At 44.2% G+C, this 17,090-nt stretch overlaps 1 protein-coding gene across 2 annotated transcripts in view; it reads right to left on the reverse strand.

The window, feature by feature from the left end:
• Positions 1–415: 415 nt before the first annotated feature.
• The window catches only part of CLDN18 (claudin 18), a 35,143-nt gene continuing 18,468 nt past the window's right edge, over positions 416–17,090 (reverse strand). For both annotated transcript variants that reach the window (XM_038002832.2, XM_008009013.3), the window contains exons 2-5: positions 10,613–10,777; positions 9,713–9,830; positions 4,156–4,266; positions 416–3,098 (exon numbers count right to left, since the gene is read on the reverse strand). In XM_038002832.2, the coding sequence (XP_037858760.1) occupies positions 2,927–3,098; positions 4,156–4,266; positions 9,713–9,830; positions 10,613–10,777 (566 nt within the window). In that variant the 3' untranslated portion in view covers positions 416–2,926. The remainder of the gene's footprint in view (positions 3,099–4,155; positions 4,267–9,712; positions 9,831–10,612; positions 10,778–17,090) is intronic.

The following is a 17,090-nucleotide window of genomic DNA, read 5'->3' on the forward strand; positions in this document are numbered from 1 at the left end:
GGCTGTTCTGACTATATAGCTTATGCTGTTTTTGTAGCTTGATACTGCCTCAGTTTATTGAGCTGGTCAACCCAACCTTGGCAGCATCAAGAGGGCAGGCATTGGCTCTCTTGTTTCACTGGCCCACAAACAGGCCAACGACGTTAGACACTTTGGGCTGGTGCGCTTAGGGTCAGACAGGCTAAACTGGATCCTTGGACCCCATGCTGTGTGCCTGGTTGCTCTGGGAACTTCTTTTCATTAAGGCTTCCAAACTTGCAGAAACCACAAACTGGTCTGGACCAACACCTAGCTGTCCTCTAGGTAGCTAGGCTGCTACTGAGCAGAAACGGATTCTGAAAGCAGAAAAACTCCCATGAAGACTTCCTACCTCCACTTCCCAAAACTTATGAAAACAGAGCAGAAGCTATTCAATTGTAGGACAACAGTGTTTTTAATATTTAAGTAACAAAACATTCAGGTTAACACTCAATGCATATACAATAAGATAGAGCAACAACAAAATTACAAAGCACAATCTAACTATATGGAGGCTTTCAAACAATTAAGTGTTGGATGGAGAATGTGCTTATTAAAAACCCAGCTGAGCCACATCGTACTGCCTGAGACCTGACCAGGGACTTTCTGGTGGTAGGAGGGAGAGCTCATTGTGCACCATGGCCTTCAACTCAAATGGATGCTCTTCAACTCAAATCCAGAGAGCACTTAACAATCCCCATGCTCTAGATTGCCCAACCCTCCTCCTTGCTTTTCTTTTTTCTTTAGTTGACTTGTCTGCTCATCCTTTACCCAAACTGAGGCAGTGAGTTCCACAAATACGTCCTCTGGTTTGGTCTAAATGTTGCTGTCTCAGTGAGAAGGGCCTCTGAACTCACTGCTCTGACTCTTGATGAACACAACTTGTTATTATTTAATGGGGCATAATCTGTTCTTTCTCCAGACATAGTCTATTCAGCCTCAAGACCCTTATGAGTATTCACCAATCCCCTTGGAGGTCACTTTCGTATGTGCTATTGATGTGAGGACTTTACTCTTAAATAGTAACTTAATGGCCAAGTTCCCCTGCACCAGTGCTGCTCTGGGTAGTTTTCAGAGACTGCTCTTACCTCAGTGTCCTAGGGGGTCTGTCTGGCTTTGGTACTGAGATAGAATTCTAGTGTCCTGGAAGGAATTTAGACTTTCTGCTCAAAAGGGCAGTGATGTAAGCTCAGGGAATGTGTGTGGTTGCAAAGAACTTTCAGTTTTGCCCAAACGTCTGTCAGTCCAACCACTCTAGGTGAATTCAGAGAAAGGAACAGCTTTCAGAGTGACAAAACTGACCAGTTTTGATGGCACACACCTGTAGTCCCAGCTACTTGGGAGGCCAGGGTAGGAGAATTGCTTGAGTGCAGGAGTTCGAGGCCAGCCTGGAAAGTGAGACCCCATGTCTAAACAAAGCAAAAGAAAGCAAAACCGACCACCGTGCCAGGAAAGTGCTACTGCCAACTGGCAGTGGCTTGTAACCATGCCAACGTGGATATGTGTCACTTGGAAACATAACATTTAATTCAGGCTCAACATTTTTTTTTTTTTTTAAGAGAATTGGTTTTAACCTATTTCCTAGGACTTGCTGTGTTCCATTATTTATTTTTTATTTTTTTAGACAGGATCTCGCTATGTCACCTGGCTGGAGTGCAGTGGTCTGATCATGGTTCACTGCAGCCCCAGCCTCCCCAGGCTCAAGCAGTCCTCCCATCTCAGCCTCCCGGGATGCTGGGACTACAGGTGTATGCCACCATGATTGGCCGATTTTTTCTCTGTATTTTGTAGAGACAGGGTTTCTCCACATTGTCCAGGCTGGTCTTGAACTTCTGGGCTCAAGTGATCCTTCCTCCTCAGCCTCCCAAAGTCCTGGGATTACAGGCATGAACCACTGCGCCCAGACAATATTTAGTTTTTACATAGCTTACACTTATTATCATGTATAATCAGAGCCATAGAAACCTCTAAGGGAGAGAATTAGGATCAGTGAACTTTTCATGGAATTTGTACTTAAGCGTGACTTTACAAAGTACCATATAGACAATGTCAAAGCAATTATTTTTTCATTTCCTTCTATCCACATGTAGGGGTGAGGCTAATTCATAGAGATAGTGTATCATTTTACTAAAACATTATTTATTTTAACTATATTTAGGACTTAGATTAAAAATTTTTTTTTCTCATTCATCTAGGGACAATTTCTGACCCATGACAGAAAGAGGACTCCAGTGGAGAGCTCAGGAAACTCCTAGAATGGTCTTGCTGGAATAAGAAGATGCCAACAGCAGTAGAAAGGCTTGGTTGCCTCAAGCTGAAGATCACTTTGGTTTGGTAACGTTTAAGATCACAGCGTAAGAAAACCCGGATCATGGGCTGGAGAGATTGCAAATATCTTGCTCTTATTGCTTCTTCTTCAGTAAGTGTTTATTAGTAGCCAAGCTAGGGGTGGGGAGGCAAAAGTCAAACAGCAGAAAATAATGTCTTTCGATCTACTCTTTTTCCTTTCAGAAGTTTTCTTGGGGATAAGCTGGGAACTAGATCATCAATGGGTTTATTGACTAGGAGGAAGAGGGGGGAGTCTGTCTAAATCATTAAAATGTGAGACAGAGATTAGAACCACATTCTCTCATCAGAGTAGAAAGTTATATTTAAAAAAAGAAATAGAGGATTGAAAATGTGAGCTATAGCCTCTAATTCATAAATGATAACTCAGCTGTTTTATGATGGAATATTTAGAGACAGAGACATGAGGCTAAGACCACTTGGCCTCTCCAAAGATGAAATCAAGGCTTTTCTAACTTCCAGCTGTGAGTCAAAAGTAATAAGAAGTCAAGATGAAATCTCCTTGTTTTTTGGGTGAGCTCTCTGGGAGTTTCCTCTGCCCGTGCTGAGAGGTCTTGGAGCATTACACATAGTCGTGCTTGGAAGGATAAGATTGTACCTCGTCCTCTGTGTGGGCACCCCCATCGTATGTCTTCTTGTTTTTGGTGTTGGACCCAAAGCCAGTGCTGGCCTTGAAGCCTCCAGGCTTGTAGGCAACACTGTGGCCCGAGGCATGATAAGAAACGGCTTTGTAGCTGAAAGAAAAATAAACATTCCAAGATTGTAGATGTCTTTGTCAGGAGGACCAACCTCCTATTTACCCTGAACTGTCTCAGTCTTGGCACTGGAAGTACAGTGTCCCTGGAAACCCATCAGTCCGGGGCAAACCAGGATAGTTAGTAACCCTGGTTTTTGGTACACTGGTTTTTCTGCCTCTGCAGTGGAACAGAAGTTCTTGCACTTTAGAGCTTTGCTGAGCCAAGAACAAAATCTCCTGAGAATAAAATAATTGTGATTTCAAATGGACATTTCTGGATGGTGGAGAGAGGTATCCCCAAATCCTCAGTAACTAATGAGTTCCCTCTGTTAATCAATAAATATAAAGTTGAACCAGAAACAATGTCCAGGGGAACATTTTACATCAAAGGATCATAGAATTTGTGAGCTGGAAGGTACCTACGTTCAGCTCATTGCCTCAAGCTGCTCATCTCATGGATGAGGTGATAGAGGCACACAGAGAGTAAATAACCTGCTGGAGGTCACAGGGCTGGTCAGCAGCAGAACCACACTGGAATCCAGCTCTCCCCACACCAGTTCAATGTGGGGGGTTACAGCGGAGTTTCTCAGCAGCAGCACTGTTGACGGTTTGGAACAGATGCTTCTTTGCTGTGGGACAGTTCTGTGCACTGTAGGGTGTTTAGTAGCATCCCTGGCCTCTACCTGCCAGAGGCCAGTATCACTTTCCCCCACCCTCCCAAAATTGTAACAGTTAAAAATGTCTTCACATGTTGCCAAATATCCCCTGGGGGGCAAATTGCTCCTAGTTGAGAACCATGGAGTTACAAAACAATCTCAGAAGGAACCAAGAGGGATGGATTTTTCTTACAAATAGGATCATATTTAAATCAATCTAGGCTGAAATATTCCCATTCTATCCTTTAGGTTTCCCCTAAAAGAGAAAGTTTGATAATCCTTAAGTCAAATAAAGTTCTTCCATATACCTAGATTAATTTTTTTTTGGCTGCAAGTTATACATTAAAATAGACCCTGAACAAATAAAACGTCCGGTTGCAGCGGAACAGGGAGACTCACTTGGTTTCTTCTGGTGCCAGGCCCCGGCAGGCGATGCACATCATCACACCCCCAATTAGCGTGAGGCCTCCAGCGACCCAGCCCACGAACAGAGCCGCACCAAATGTGTACCTGGGTGGGGAGATGGTGGCTGTCAATATGGTTGACTCAACTCTCCAGGCTCTGCCCACTGCACCTGGCTGTGCCTGTTCTTTCTGTCCCCACTTTTGGATTCCACATCCATCCCTGCCCATGCCCCTGAACACACACTCCTGTGGGTCACAGCCAACTGATCAGGTACCCTGGAGAGTAGAATTGGGACTAAACCGAGGGGGCAAAACAGCAGGGGATTCCAGCATCACTCAACCATAATATTATAAATCTTTGTGAAACATCTCAAGAAATCTCCTTCCCCTCTCTACTGGCAAAAGAAAGTGTCTTGAAGGTTTGGCAAGAGAAATTTGAGAGATCTAAAATCAATCCCGACTGGACGCGGTGGTTCACGCCTGTAATCCTAGCACTTTGGGAGGCCAAGGTTCAACTGAGGTCGGGAGTTCAAGAGCAACCTGGCCAACATGGTGAAACCCTGTCTCTACAAAAAATACAAAAATTAGCTGGGTGTGGTGGTGCACATCTCTCATCCCAGCTACTCAGGAGGCTAAGGTATGAGAATTGCTTGAACCTGGGAGGTGGAGGTTGCAGTGAGCTGAGATTGTGCCATTGCACACCAGCCTGGGCAACAGAGCGAGACTCTGACCAAAAAAAAAAAAAAATCTCAAATTATTATTTCTGAAGGAATTTTAGTTCCTTGAGTTCTCAGTATGGGCCAATAAGCAGTCATCTTAACTTATCTCAAATAACCCTTACAACCATCCATGCAGGCAGAGCTATTACCTTCAGAAGGAACTAAGTTGAAGTGACTATTCCTTCTTTTATTGATGTCTTCACTTATTTGTTCAACAAGTCTTTATTGAGCTCCTACAATGTGCAGAGCCCTGCCCTGGTCCTGGGACACTGGGTGAACAAGGTAGACAGAGACGCTGTGCTCGTGGTGCTTCTGTTCCAGCTCACAAGAGAATTCTAACTTGGGGTGGTCTGACTCCAAAGCTGGTGCCCTTTGCCTAGGGGGCCTGCCTCCAATGGGACTCAGTTACATCGGATCAGGATTGAGAACAAAATCTCCTGAGAATAAAATAATTGTGATCCCAAATGGACATCTTTGGATGGTGAAGAGCAGTATCCTTCTTCAAGTGACCAAAAACTGTTAGGATGTCAGTGCATATTTTAATGCCAGCTGATAACTTGATTTCCAGCTCCACGAGCTCTGCAGAAAAGGAGAGCTCAGCACGGAAAAGGAGTGCCTCTCCTTGGAAGTTTCCCTTTGCGTTCCCCAAAGAGCACAGGGACTGTTTGTAGAACTCGATGAATTACTAATATGTTTAAAGTCTACGACACAAGCTAAGAACGTTATACCAACAATAGGAAGACAAGTAATATGTGTGCAAACCTCTGCAACCTAAGAAAATACAATACTTTAGATGTGCTTTAAAAGCACACACATTGGCTGGGTGTGGTGGCTCACGCCTGTAATCCCAACACTTTGGGAGGCCAAGGCAGGCAGATCGCCTGAGGTCGGGAGTTCAAGACCTGCCTGGCCAGCATGGTGAAACCCTGTCTCTACTAAATACACAAAAATTAGCTGGGCGTGGTGGCAGGTGCCTGTAATCCCAGCTACTTGGGAAGTTGAGGCAGGAGAATTGCTTGAACCCAGGAGGCAGAGATTGCAGTGAGCCGAGATTGCACTATTGCACTCCAGCCTGGGCAACAGTCTCAAAAAAAAAAAAAAAAAAAAAAAAAAAAGGACACACATTTAGCAGGATTAAAGTAAACAATGTAAGCTTCATGACCAAGTGTAGTATTAATATGTAGAGCAAAACTGGTTGACTGAGTTCAGTCCTTGAAAAAGTTCTGGGAGAAAATTTACCTATAGGCTATTTTTATTTCCTTGGACTGGGAAAAAGACAGAAATTTGGTTTAAGGGCTTCTGCCTTGGCACGAAGAGCCCTGCCCCGTCATCCTACCCAGTGTGGCTGGTGGCTGAACAGCAGATCTTTTCCTGGGGCTCTTCCTAGGGTGGTCCCTAGGTGATTTCCTGGTGACAGCCCTGGTCTGTGGGCCCTGACACAGACAGAGCCCCTGTCCTTGATACCCCTATGGATGGTTGAGTGATTGCTTAATGCTAATGATGATGATAACAATTGCTACCATGTATTAAGCCCTTCCTGATACAGTGATAAGCGCTTTCTACCACTGTCTTGTTTAATTGTCCCAACAACCACTGTGATAGTATCTGTCACTCGCATTTTACAGACGAAGAGATTGAAGCTCAGCGAGGCTGAGGAACTTCTCCAATGACCCAGGAAGGACACGATATTGTCAGGATTCAAATTCAGGTCACTTTGCCTTCAAAGCTCTCATTGTTAATGAATCTTCTGGGCATGAAGGACGAAGTCCTTTTTCTCAACTTAGATACTCTGGGTCAAGGTTAGCAAACCTAAATACTTACCCGGGACAGGCAAGAAACTTAAATGAGTGAAGTGAGCTAGAGAGAAGAACATAATTTTGTTTTCTTAACTGTAATATATGGAAAAATCCCTATAAGCATGAGTTGGGCTATTCAGGCAGAGTGGGGACTGTGGTAAACTGGACAGAATGAGTCCTAGCCAGAAGGGCAGCTGCCTCTCAGCTGCAGAGGTGGAGGTCATATGAGAATGAGGGCCCAGGGCAATGCTGCCAGATCTTCTGATTTTTTATGCAAAGCTGGAAAAACAGAGTATGTGTATGTGTGTGGGCGGTGAAGTCTCCTTGTCGTAGGCCCTAGTGGTGCTCTACCACTTAACCGTTTCTGTGGGTCTCTTCCCCTGCTTGTGTATTCCTTTGCCTTTACCTGCTGGCCCCTGTGGCTGCCTCTGGAATTCTAGCTTTGGTTTAGCCACTGAAGCCACTCTGCCCACAGGGACTGACTGGCATCAAGGTATGAAAGCTCAGCTCTTTAGTTTGAGGTCGAGACAACTCTGGCGTCTAATTAACATTGCACAGCTCTCCTCAGGATCAGGCTGAGTCCCAGGGCTTCACCTGAAGTCACGCCCACGCTTGGCTTCCCTTCCTTCCCGGCCCTGCTTCCCTCTCCCACTGACCCATCTCCCTTTTCTTAATGAACTCTGGCACTGGGATCCTCTTCTCAGGATCTGTTTCTGAGGAACACAGTCCTTAACCCTTCTATTTTTTTTTTTTTTTTGAGACGAAGTCTCGCTCTGTCGTCCAGGCGGGAGTGCAGTGGCGTGATCTCGGCTCACTGCAACCTCTGCCTCCCAGGTTCAAGTGAGTCTCCTGCCTCAGTCTCCCAAGTAGCTGGGACTACAGGTGCCCACCACCACGCCCAGCTAATTTTGTATTTTCAGTAGAGACGGGGTTTCACCATATTGACCAGGCTGGTCTCGAACTCCTGACCTGGTGATCTGCCCACCTCAGCCTCCCAAAGTGCCGGGATTACAGGCGTGAGCCACCGCTCCTGGCCTAACCCTTCTAATTTTTAAAAGTTGGTGATTGGTTCAGATTATAAAATGAAATGTTTTATACAAAATACCTTGCAGTCTGTGTACAGTGTGAGGGCAGGCAGTTTGCAGCTCTAGTCTGGGGCTTAGGCTCTTCCATTGTTACATACAACGTGGCAATAATAGAGTTGGGGAACAGGAGAAGGAGGGGGGTCCCAGGACCAAGTGGGGCACTGGAACCAAAGCTCCATCAAGGTGACTGCCAAGGTCTTTCTTGGCAGCTGGGCTGTCTTGTAAGACTTCTGGGTGGAGAAAATGAGTAGACAAAAGAAAGGGAAAGACAGCTGCCCATCCACGGAAGGAGAAGTTCAGGAGGCCTTTCAGAATTCTATAGTCTTAAGTCCAGGACTAAAGCTCCCTGCCCACAGGACAGGGCCGGTGCTAGGGAGATGGTGTGAGAGAGTGATGGCAGGTATTAGTGCTAAGTGCAAAGTGGCTGGTAGATGGCTCCTCTGGGCAAGTGCAATGACCCCAGGTACCCAAATGCTCTGGGAAAGGTGGGCTCTTCTAAGTAGCCTGAGCAATCATTCTGGTTTGCCCATGATGGAGGAGTTTCCCAGAATGTGGAACTTGCAGTGCTAAACCTGGGAAAGTCTCAGGCAGACTGGCATGAGTTGGTCAACCTACTTCTAAGTTGCACCTGTAACTAAGAGACCATGAGAGGAACATAGAGTAGGATTGGGGGAGGTTTTGGGGATCACTTCCTTTACATTCTTGAAATAAAGCAGAAAAATGAATGGGGATTGGAGTTCCAGGGAGCCAGAGGGTAATGGATTTATCACACCCTCACTCTCCGTCTGTACCTCATGTTGGTGTGGCTGGAAAAAATGCCAAGTGCATGCATCCAGAGATGACAGGTCACTGAGGTCTAATATTTATATTTCTTCCCAAGAACAAGATCTTTCTTTTTCAGAAATTTGCTCCAGCTTCTTGCTATGAGATATATCCGTTTAAAGTGACTCAATGAATATGGCCGTTGGTATTGTTTTTCCGTCTTTTAAAAGCTCTACTCTCCTTCAGACACCAGACTGTAGTGGGGTTTCAGCTCCCTCTGCCAGACTGTACCTCCTGTGAGAGTGGGGACTTTGTATCTCCAGCACTCTGAACATCTCTTGGCTTACAGCAGGTGATCAATACATTTGTAGAATAAATGAATTAATGAATGAGAGAAAGAGGCAGCTATACCAGAAAGGAACATCACTTTTCTCACCCATACTGCACCTTGCTAATTTCTTTTTTTTTTTTTTTTTTTTTTTTTTTTTTTTTTTTTTTTTTTTTTTGAGACGGAGTCTTGCTCTGTAGCCCGGGCTGGAGTGCAGTGGCCGGATCTCAGCTCACTGCAAGCTCCGCCTCCCGGGTTTATGCCATTCTCCTGCCTCAGCCTCCGGAGTAGCTGGGACTACAGGCGCCCGCCACCTCGCCTGGCTAGTTTTTTGTATTTTTAGTAGAGACGGGGTTTCACCGTGTTAGCCAGGATGGTCTCGATCTCCTGACCTCGTGATCCGCCCGTCTCGGCCTCCCAAAGTGCTGGGATTACAGGCTTGAGCCACCGCGCCCGGCCTTGCACCTTGCTAATTTCTATTCCAACGTTTACCTGTTCCTAGCCAGGTTCCAGTTATGGACTGTAGATGTAAGTTGATGTTCATTTACTTGCCTGGGTTAATAGTGCCTGTTTCATCGCCACCACAATGGGGCTTGTGTAAGAGTGTTAGATAAATACTATGAACTGTCACTGTATTTCAATGCAAATGTCAGATCAGCCTCAAGTCATATCACCAAGGATATTTCACTGAAATGAAGTTTATGAATTTACAGGTGATTGTTGATTTATGATATGGCATGGTTGTCTCTGATAAATTTTTGGTATTTCAGGCACTGACAGTCACATTAGGCGCATGTGTTTAATCAGATTCTTATAACAATATTCATCATGGTGAATGACGAGACCTAGATTAGGAGGTTACCTGGTCTGAACAGTCTGTACCATCCCACCCATGCCGGTGTACATGTTAGCTGTGGACATCCAGAAGTTAGTCACCAGCATGTTGGCAAACACAGACACTCCAGCAATTGCACAAAGACCTGTGGGCAAAGAAAAAGAAATCTCCAGAGTTAGTTTCAAGGGATTACGATGTTTCTGAGGCAGGTTATGCCTAGATGAGTTTAGATGAGTAGGCTGCAGAATATTGTAACCTTATAACCAAGCATTGATTACTGAATTCTCGCTATGTGCTAAACATTGTGATAGGTGCTTAGAATGTTTTATCTTGCTAATTGTGGAAGGATATGTGTGTCTACAGAAAGAAATTTTTCATACATCTTGGGACCAAAGCTCAATAGTCCAAATATTTTTGGTCTGTTTCTTTGGTAATGTCAAGATATCTTCCCTTAAAATCACTTTCTAAAGCCTCGCCAAAAAAATGCCTTTTAGGGATCAAGTCACATGACTCTTTTAGGGTTGAGAACCTTTTTTTTCCAGCTGAATTTAAGATTCAAAAGCTAAGTTTTTTTTTTTTTTAAATAAAAAACCATTTCTTTTAATCAACATGGGGTGTCACAATGCTGCCTAGGCTGGTCTTGAACTCCTGGACTCAAGTGATCCTCCTGTCTTGGCCTCTTATAGTGCTGACATTATAGACATGAACCACTGCATCCAGCTAAGAACCTCTTCTATTGGGGTTGGAGTGGCAGCTAAGACGGACCTTAGCACTCATGATACGCAATTGGGCCTCCACACTCAGATCATGAATCTCACTATGAAAAGTTCTGAACCACATTCAGGAGTAGGGAGGAGTCACGTTTTCTCTACCAGAATGATTTGGCTTTGACATTCCAGAAGTGGGAACTCCAGGCTCTGTGTTTACCTGAGACAATGAACATGATCCCGGAGGTCAGTGTCATGTTGGCTTTGGCAGAGTCCTCCATGCTGCCAATGCGGATGCATTTCAGGGCAAAGATGGATACCAGGAGGCCAATGGCACCCAGGACGATGCCTACGATCATCAGGGCTCGCACTGCCTGCAGCATGGCTGGGGGCAAGACACAGCAGACGAATCAGACCAGCTCAGCACAGTTGCTTCGGCTCTGGTTTAATAAACCACAACTAACCTGCACCAAACACCTGAGAGACTGCAAAGTCCATAAACTGTGAACCTTGCCATTGTCAAAGGATGTGGAATTGTGGGAAATACAAAATACATCACTTACAATTCTCTGACTGATGAAGGACATGTACTCAGATGTCTACAGAATCAGAGAATTATGGATGGTTGGAACTGGGGAGGCCCTTGGATTGTACCTATTTCAGCTTCCTCATTTTTACAGCTTGATAATCTGGGATCCGGAAAGGGAAAATAGTTTGTCTAAGGTGAGAGTTCGAATTACTGATAGAGCTTATAGCTGTGACTTCTAACCCAAATATTTTTCTTCTCTTGTGCTTCCGTATGTGATAAAAGTTTTACATAGTTGTGTCCACTTTAGGAAACCGAGAATTCATTTATAGCATATGATGAAGCCAAGGTTGCTAAGTGATATACCAAGGATACTCAATTTTGTCCCTTTCCAAAAGGAACTACTAAGATTATGGTGAGCTGTAAGTTTCAGATGTATATAAAAAGATCAATATAACAATATTAGGCCTTTCAACTAGACCACAGTTTATCAGCAGTTCCCTTTCTAGGAATCAGTCGTACGTATAGGCCCTACAGGGACTCTTCTGCAGTGCCCTTACCTCCAGATATATCCAAAGTTGTTTCTAGTGCATCCTTAAATTGCTGTGACTCATCGCAACCATTGTTTACTGAACCCTCCTGACTGGCCATGGGATGACAGTAGCTAACAACAGATCAGACATGGTCTCTGTTGTCATGGAGCTTATGCCAAAGTGGGGAATGACAGTCACTAAGCGTGTCTATTACAAGTATAAATAATTTAACAAGGAAGACAAATTAGTTCTTCATGTGTTCCAGCAGGCAAGGCCCCTAGTGTGGGTTGGTATGGTGGAGCTGAACTGCAAAACTGTGTGGAGATACTTATGTGCTAGGCACCAATTATTTTATGCCTCCAGTATATCCCCTTTTTTCCTAAGTCCATGATTTTTGAAGGAGTTGCCATGTCTTACATCAGTGTTTTTCAAACTACTTAAAAATTTAAATTTCCAATCTGTCACAAATTGACATCCTGGCAAAATACAAAATCACCTGCTTGAGTGTCACAGATATGTCAAATTGTTATAAATGTTGAGAAATATTTATTCTCGATTTCGGTACCAGAACTGTTCAGGTGGGTAACACATAATTTGTGCGCCAGCTTGGTACACAGGCCCTACTTTCAGTAGTGATACTGACCTTGATCTTTCAGGCCCTGACTTTATACCCGGTGCCTTGACCATGGCAAATTAATCCAGCATGGGCATCTAACCGGGCAGATGAGACACTTACACAGAATGCCTGTGCTGGACACAGAGAGCATCCGGCCAGTCTCTCTCCAGGGGCCGAAAGTATAAGATGCTGTCCTGGGAGTCCATGGTTTCCTTCAGGCGGTGAGCTGCTATATAATGGCAAGCAGACCAAACCCAACAGGAAGGTAGAGAGCCCTGACAGTCAGTGTTTGAGCTCCTGACTCCAGCTTTTCCTATGGTCCACATACATTCTTTCCTTAGGTTTCAGGTGCTATCCCAGCACCATTATTATTATTATTATTATTTTTAAATCCCTACCTGTTTGAACTAATTCAGGTTGGGGTTCTCTTACTTGAAATCAAGTGGTTCTAACTTATGAAAGATGGTTTCATCAGTGTCTAGACATGCTAACCTTTAAAGTCTTATTGTTTTTGGAGAGTTTCCACCCCTCCAGGTTTGAAGTCATGACCAGAGTGCTGCTGAAGCCCCTTGCAGATGTGAGGGGACCTCTCACAACAAGTCTTACAGCTGCAAAGACATCGCATTCCGCAGTGTGGTATCAGAGAAGAGGTAAAGGGCATCATTTTTCTTTTTTGGGAAATTGCTGATTTTTTCCCTACTTATATAAACAATAACTGCTCAATATAAAAATTTCAAGATGTACAGAAAACTATAAACAGGAAATAAAAAACAATAACCTGCTATTCCAACTCTTGGAGATAGCCACCTTTAGCATCCTGGTGGGTAGTTTTCCAGGAAGGAATTTTTTAAAAAGGAGAAGCAAAACCCTCAGGAGGCTCCCCCTGTCACCTGGACCCAAGGGAGCAAGTCAGGAGCCAGCTAGAAATGCAGATGGAGACCTTGCCAAGTTTTAACTAGAAGGGGATTGTGGGGTACAGTCAAAGAAGGTGTCATTCCTACCCTCAGTGAGACCAGTTAATAATACCCAGGCAAAATTGAAATTTGGAAATGGAAAAGAAACAGGAGAAATGCTTATCACTTTTTTTCTCTTTGAAGGAGATACTGAGGGAATCTGCCTATAGGACTATAGGCAAAAGGCTCAGAGGACACTGTGAACAAAACAGAAAGTTCTGTCCTGCCCTAGTTTTCACAGGCAGTTGCTACTTTTGAGTGAAAGCTAGTAAGGAATTTTCAGACATTAAAAAATGTAATCCATGGGAAAAAAAACCCTACGATGCAGATAATATAATTATCACTCATTTTATGGTTGAAGAAATGGAGACTCAGGTGAGGTAACTTGCCCAAGGACACACATCAAGGGAAAGGAGGCAGAACTGGGAGTCAAATCCAAAACTGCCTCAAAATCATTACTTTTCCATCACAGCACATTGTTTTGAGGCACCTTATTCTGGAAAAACAGGTAGAGTCCTGCCTTCCATCAAGGTACAAGGATCTGTAAACTCTTATAGAATGTATCCTCCAAATTTGGAGACGCAACCATAAACAATCATGTTCCGAAATGGATGCTAAGAATGTGGAAGAAAGCACTCTCCAAATCGTCTTAGGGAATAACCTGGCCTGGTAGATTATTTTTAAATGTGACTCTCAAGATGACAGCATTCCCATCTCCTCCAGCAGTCCTGGCAGAGAACTCTCTCCAGTCACCTTGGGAAGATTTCCCTCTCCTACAACAGCCAACATCATGGGCATCTGAGTCAAACATCAGTGGAGCTGCCAGCATATTCATTCTAAGGTGTGTTTGTATCATAAAGCAATTTGTCATGCCAGAAAAGTCGGCAATCAATGAGAAATTTTGAAAAAGGAGAGTTAGATAATGTAGAACTTGTTCAAGTGCCTCCTGCAATGTCTGAGGAACAGAGGCCCTAGCAGCCTTCTCACCAGATATCTGTCTGAAGTATGAATGACAGTGTCCACCTATTCTAGTTCTATCCCATTGATCTCTATATACTTGATTCTGATTCTCTTCTCCCTAAAGAAACTTCTGATTTTAACTTTGCTTCTCTGCTGGGAAGAGAATTCTACAAACAACGATCGTCAGTCTTGGTCCCACTGGCACCTGTCATGGGGGCAGGTGCCAGTAAGTGGGAGGAAATTGGCTCCCCTGCTTATGGCTAGAAACCTCCTATGTCTAGTAATGACCATGGAGATTCATGGTGGTAAACTCACCTTCCCCTCCACCTGCACGGTCCTACCCTCTGGGATCCTAATCTTCTCTATAGATAAGTAAACAGAGAAAACTGCCACAAAGCAGGTAGCAGGTAGGTTTCTCTTTTAGCCATTTTGTCTCTTACTTGATATTCTGATCAAGGGCTTATCAGCTGATAACAGGTGAGTCAACAGGCTCTAAAGCCTGATTCCCTGCACCAAGAGTGTGACTACAGCATTCTTCCCAATGAACAATGAAGTGTTATCAGACCTGAAGGGTGGGCAGGATTCAGGGCTGAAAGAAGCAAACAGAAAAATGGGAACTCAGTGTTCCCTCCCTGTTGCAAAACACCTTAATTCCCCAAGTAGCTGTGAACTGACAGGTGAGGTGCTCTTGGGTGTGGTTTTTTTCAACACAGGCTGCACCTGAGCATCTTCTGGGGGAGCTTTTAAAGAAATATTAATGTTTGTTCTCACCCCCAGAGATTTTCATTTAATTATTCAATAACAAAATTTCAAGGAATAATGCGAGACAACTGCTTTCAAGAAGGGCTCAGCAGAGGTACTCAGAGTGGAGAGTTGGGCTGAAAGAGGGTTCTCAGAGGCTGGCATCACTAAGCGGAAGTGGGAGTGAGGATGATGGGACAGCAGTTCACCAGCAGCCAAAGGCCTGGACTGGGGCCCTGGTGGAGTAGGGGGATGGGAGGAGCCATACCTTCAGGCATAGCTTGGTCCTAGACTGGAGACAAGAGGGCTAATGGAGGAGCCCAAAGGAGGGGAGCTCAGAAGACGGTAGTCTGAGGCCAGACCCCAGAAGAACGGCTCTTGAGAATAAGATAGGAGAGGCTAGATTCTCTAGAGATTCCAGGGATGAACACAGAAGTCCTTAGTACCTTGTAAAATTCTATAGACCAATGTGACACCAGGTGAGTGTTATTAGGTAAGTCATTTAAGCTCAATGAAAACGAGTCCTCAGTTCTGGAGGGAGTCAAGGGAGTCAAAGATATCTCTTGCATAGATATGTGAGGATCAGATGCTACTTGGCATAAACCTAAGCCAGGCTCAATAAATATCAGTTTCCTCTCCTTCCCTAAAAACAACGTATCCCTTGGCAACTCCACATAGCTTTGACTTGTACTAACTGTATACAAACGTGAATCCTCTCACATGATGATAAAATATGGTTGAGGATTTGAAACAGCCATGTGTGTGAATTGCTATGGGCAAGAGGGGAAGACAATTTGAAAAGAGGAAGAAAAGAAAGGCCTGGACCTAGCAGCACCTAAGTAGTGGGGAAGATCAGGAAAAATGAACACAAGACCCTCAATGAGCAGGGGAGCTAGCTGACAGGAGAGGCGGCATAGGTGGTTTCTATCTTCACTGACCTTCCTCTTCACCTCTGCTATGATTTGAATGTGTCTTTCCCTCCAAAATTATATGTTGAAACGTAATCCCCAGTGCAATACTACTGCGAGGTGAGGTCTGTAGGAGGTACCCTCAGGAATGACATTAGTGCCCTTATAAAAGGCCTTGAGGGAGCCTGTTTGTCTCTTTTGCCCTTCTGTCCCTTCTGCCATATGAGGACACAGCAAAAGGCACTATCTTTGAAGAGCATGAACCCTTACCAGATGGAATCTGCTGACACCTTGATCTTGGACTTCCCAGCCTCCAGAACTGTGAGAATAAATTATAGCAGCAGGAACTGTCTAAGACATCCTTTAAGGTGAGATCCACCTACAACTCTGATGATGTGTCTCTCCACCAAGAAATGATGCTGCACCACTGACTAGGCCATCCTAGGACATGATGCTTTGTGGTAGCTGCCCCTGCCATCTAAATGGGGACCACTACAGCCGCAAGCTGAGCAGGCATTCTGGTTCCTAGCTTTTCTCATTGAGAAATCAGGGCAAGCAGCCTCATTTACCTAGGTTGCAGGTTCTCTTGAGCTGTGTAGACCTGTTCTCAGCTCCCTGTGGTGTCTTCCTCATATACAATAATGTGTAACTTTTAGATGTTTGTCCACATATTTGAAGAGGCATGCTGATGCTGAAATATCTTTCTCTTTTGAAGAGAGAGAAAGCAGCTTTACTGAACACCAGTAGACTCCCCAACTTTATAACTAACTTATAATCACTTCACCTTCTAGGGCTGGTTTCTTCTACCAGAAAATGGGGAAAGACAAACTGGTTTCATAACCAGTGAAACCATTCAGCCAATAGCAAGAAATAAACAGACAAGCTCCTTTAAAAAGGATACTTATGAGAAGTCTCATTTTTTTCCCTTATGGATTTTTGATTTAGATTTTGTGAAGGTTTTGTGAAACTGTTCTCTGGATTAAATGCGGTCTGGTTTAAAACTTCACTCCTGTGTGTGTAAATATGATTTATAGGTTGATAGGAAACTCTGTAACTCTCCCGTGGCTGTTGTTTTTACACACTGAAGCAGAAAGGGGAAAATGCAGATAGTCATATAAAAAAAAAAATCAAGACCCTCAGTGCCTGCAAAGGAGCTGAGATATAGTGAAGTACGCAGAACACGGGTAGGATGGGGATAGGAAGGGAGAACACAGGGCCTTAAGTGATCTTTCCTTTGGATATTTGAATTCATAAAATGTTTTTGAGTTTGGAGGAAAAAAAGGCTAGATGATCAAATGTCCTAAGTGTTTGAGAGCCCTGAGTGATGTAGACACAGCGATGATGATTTAGTGATGCCAAGAGCTAGATCTTGTAAGTGGGTCACAGGGCACTTTGTTTGTTTGTTTGTTTGTTTTTGTTTTTTTTTTGAGACAGAGTCTTGCTGTCAGCCAGGCTGGAGTA

Source organism: Chlorocebus sabaeus, chromosome 15 (assembly GCF_047675955.1).
Source record: "Chlorocebus sabaeus isolate Y175 chromosome 15, mChlSab1.0.hap1, whole genome shotgun sequence".
In the NCBI taxonomy this organism is placed as follows: Eukaryota; Metazoa; Chordata; class Mammalia; order Primates; family Cercopithecidae; genus Chlorocebus; species Chlorocebus sabaeus.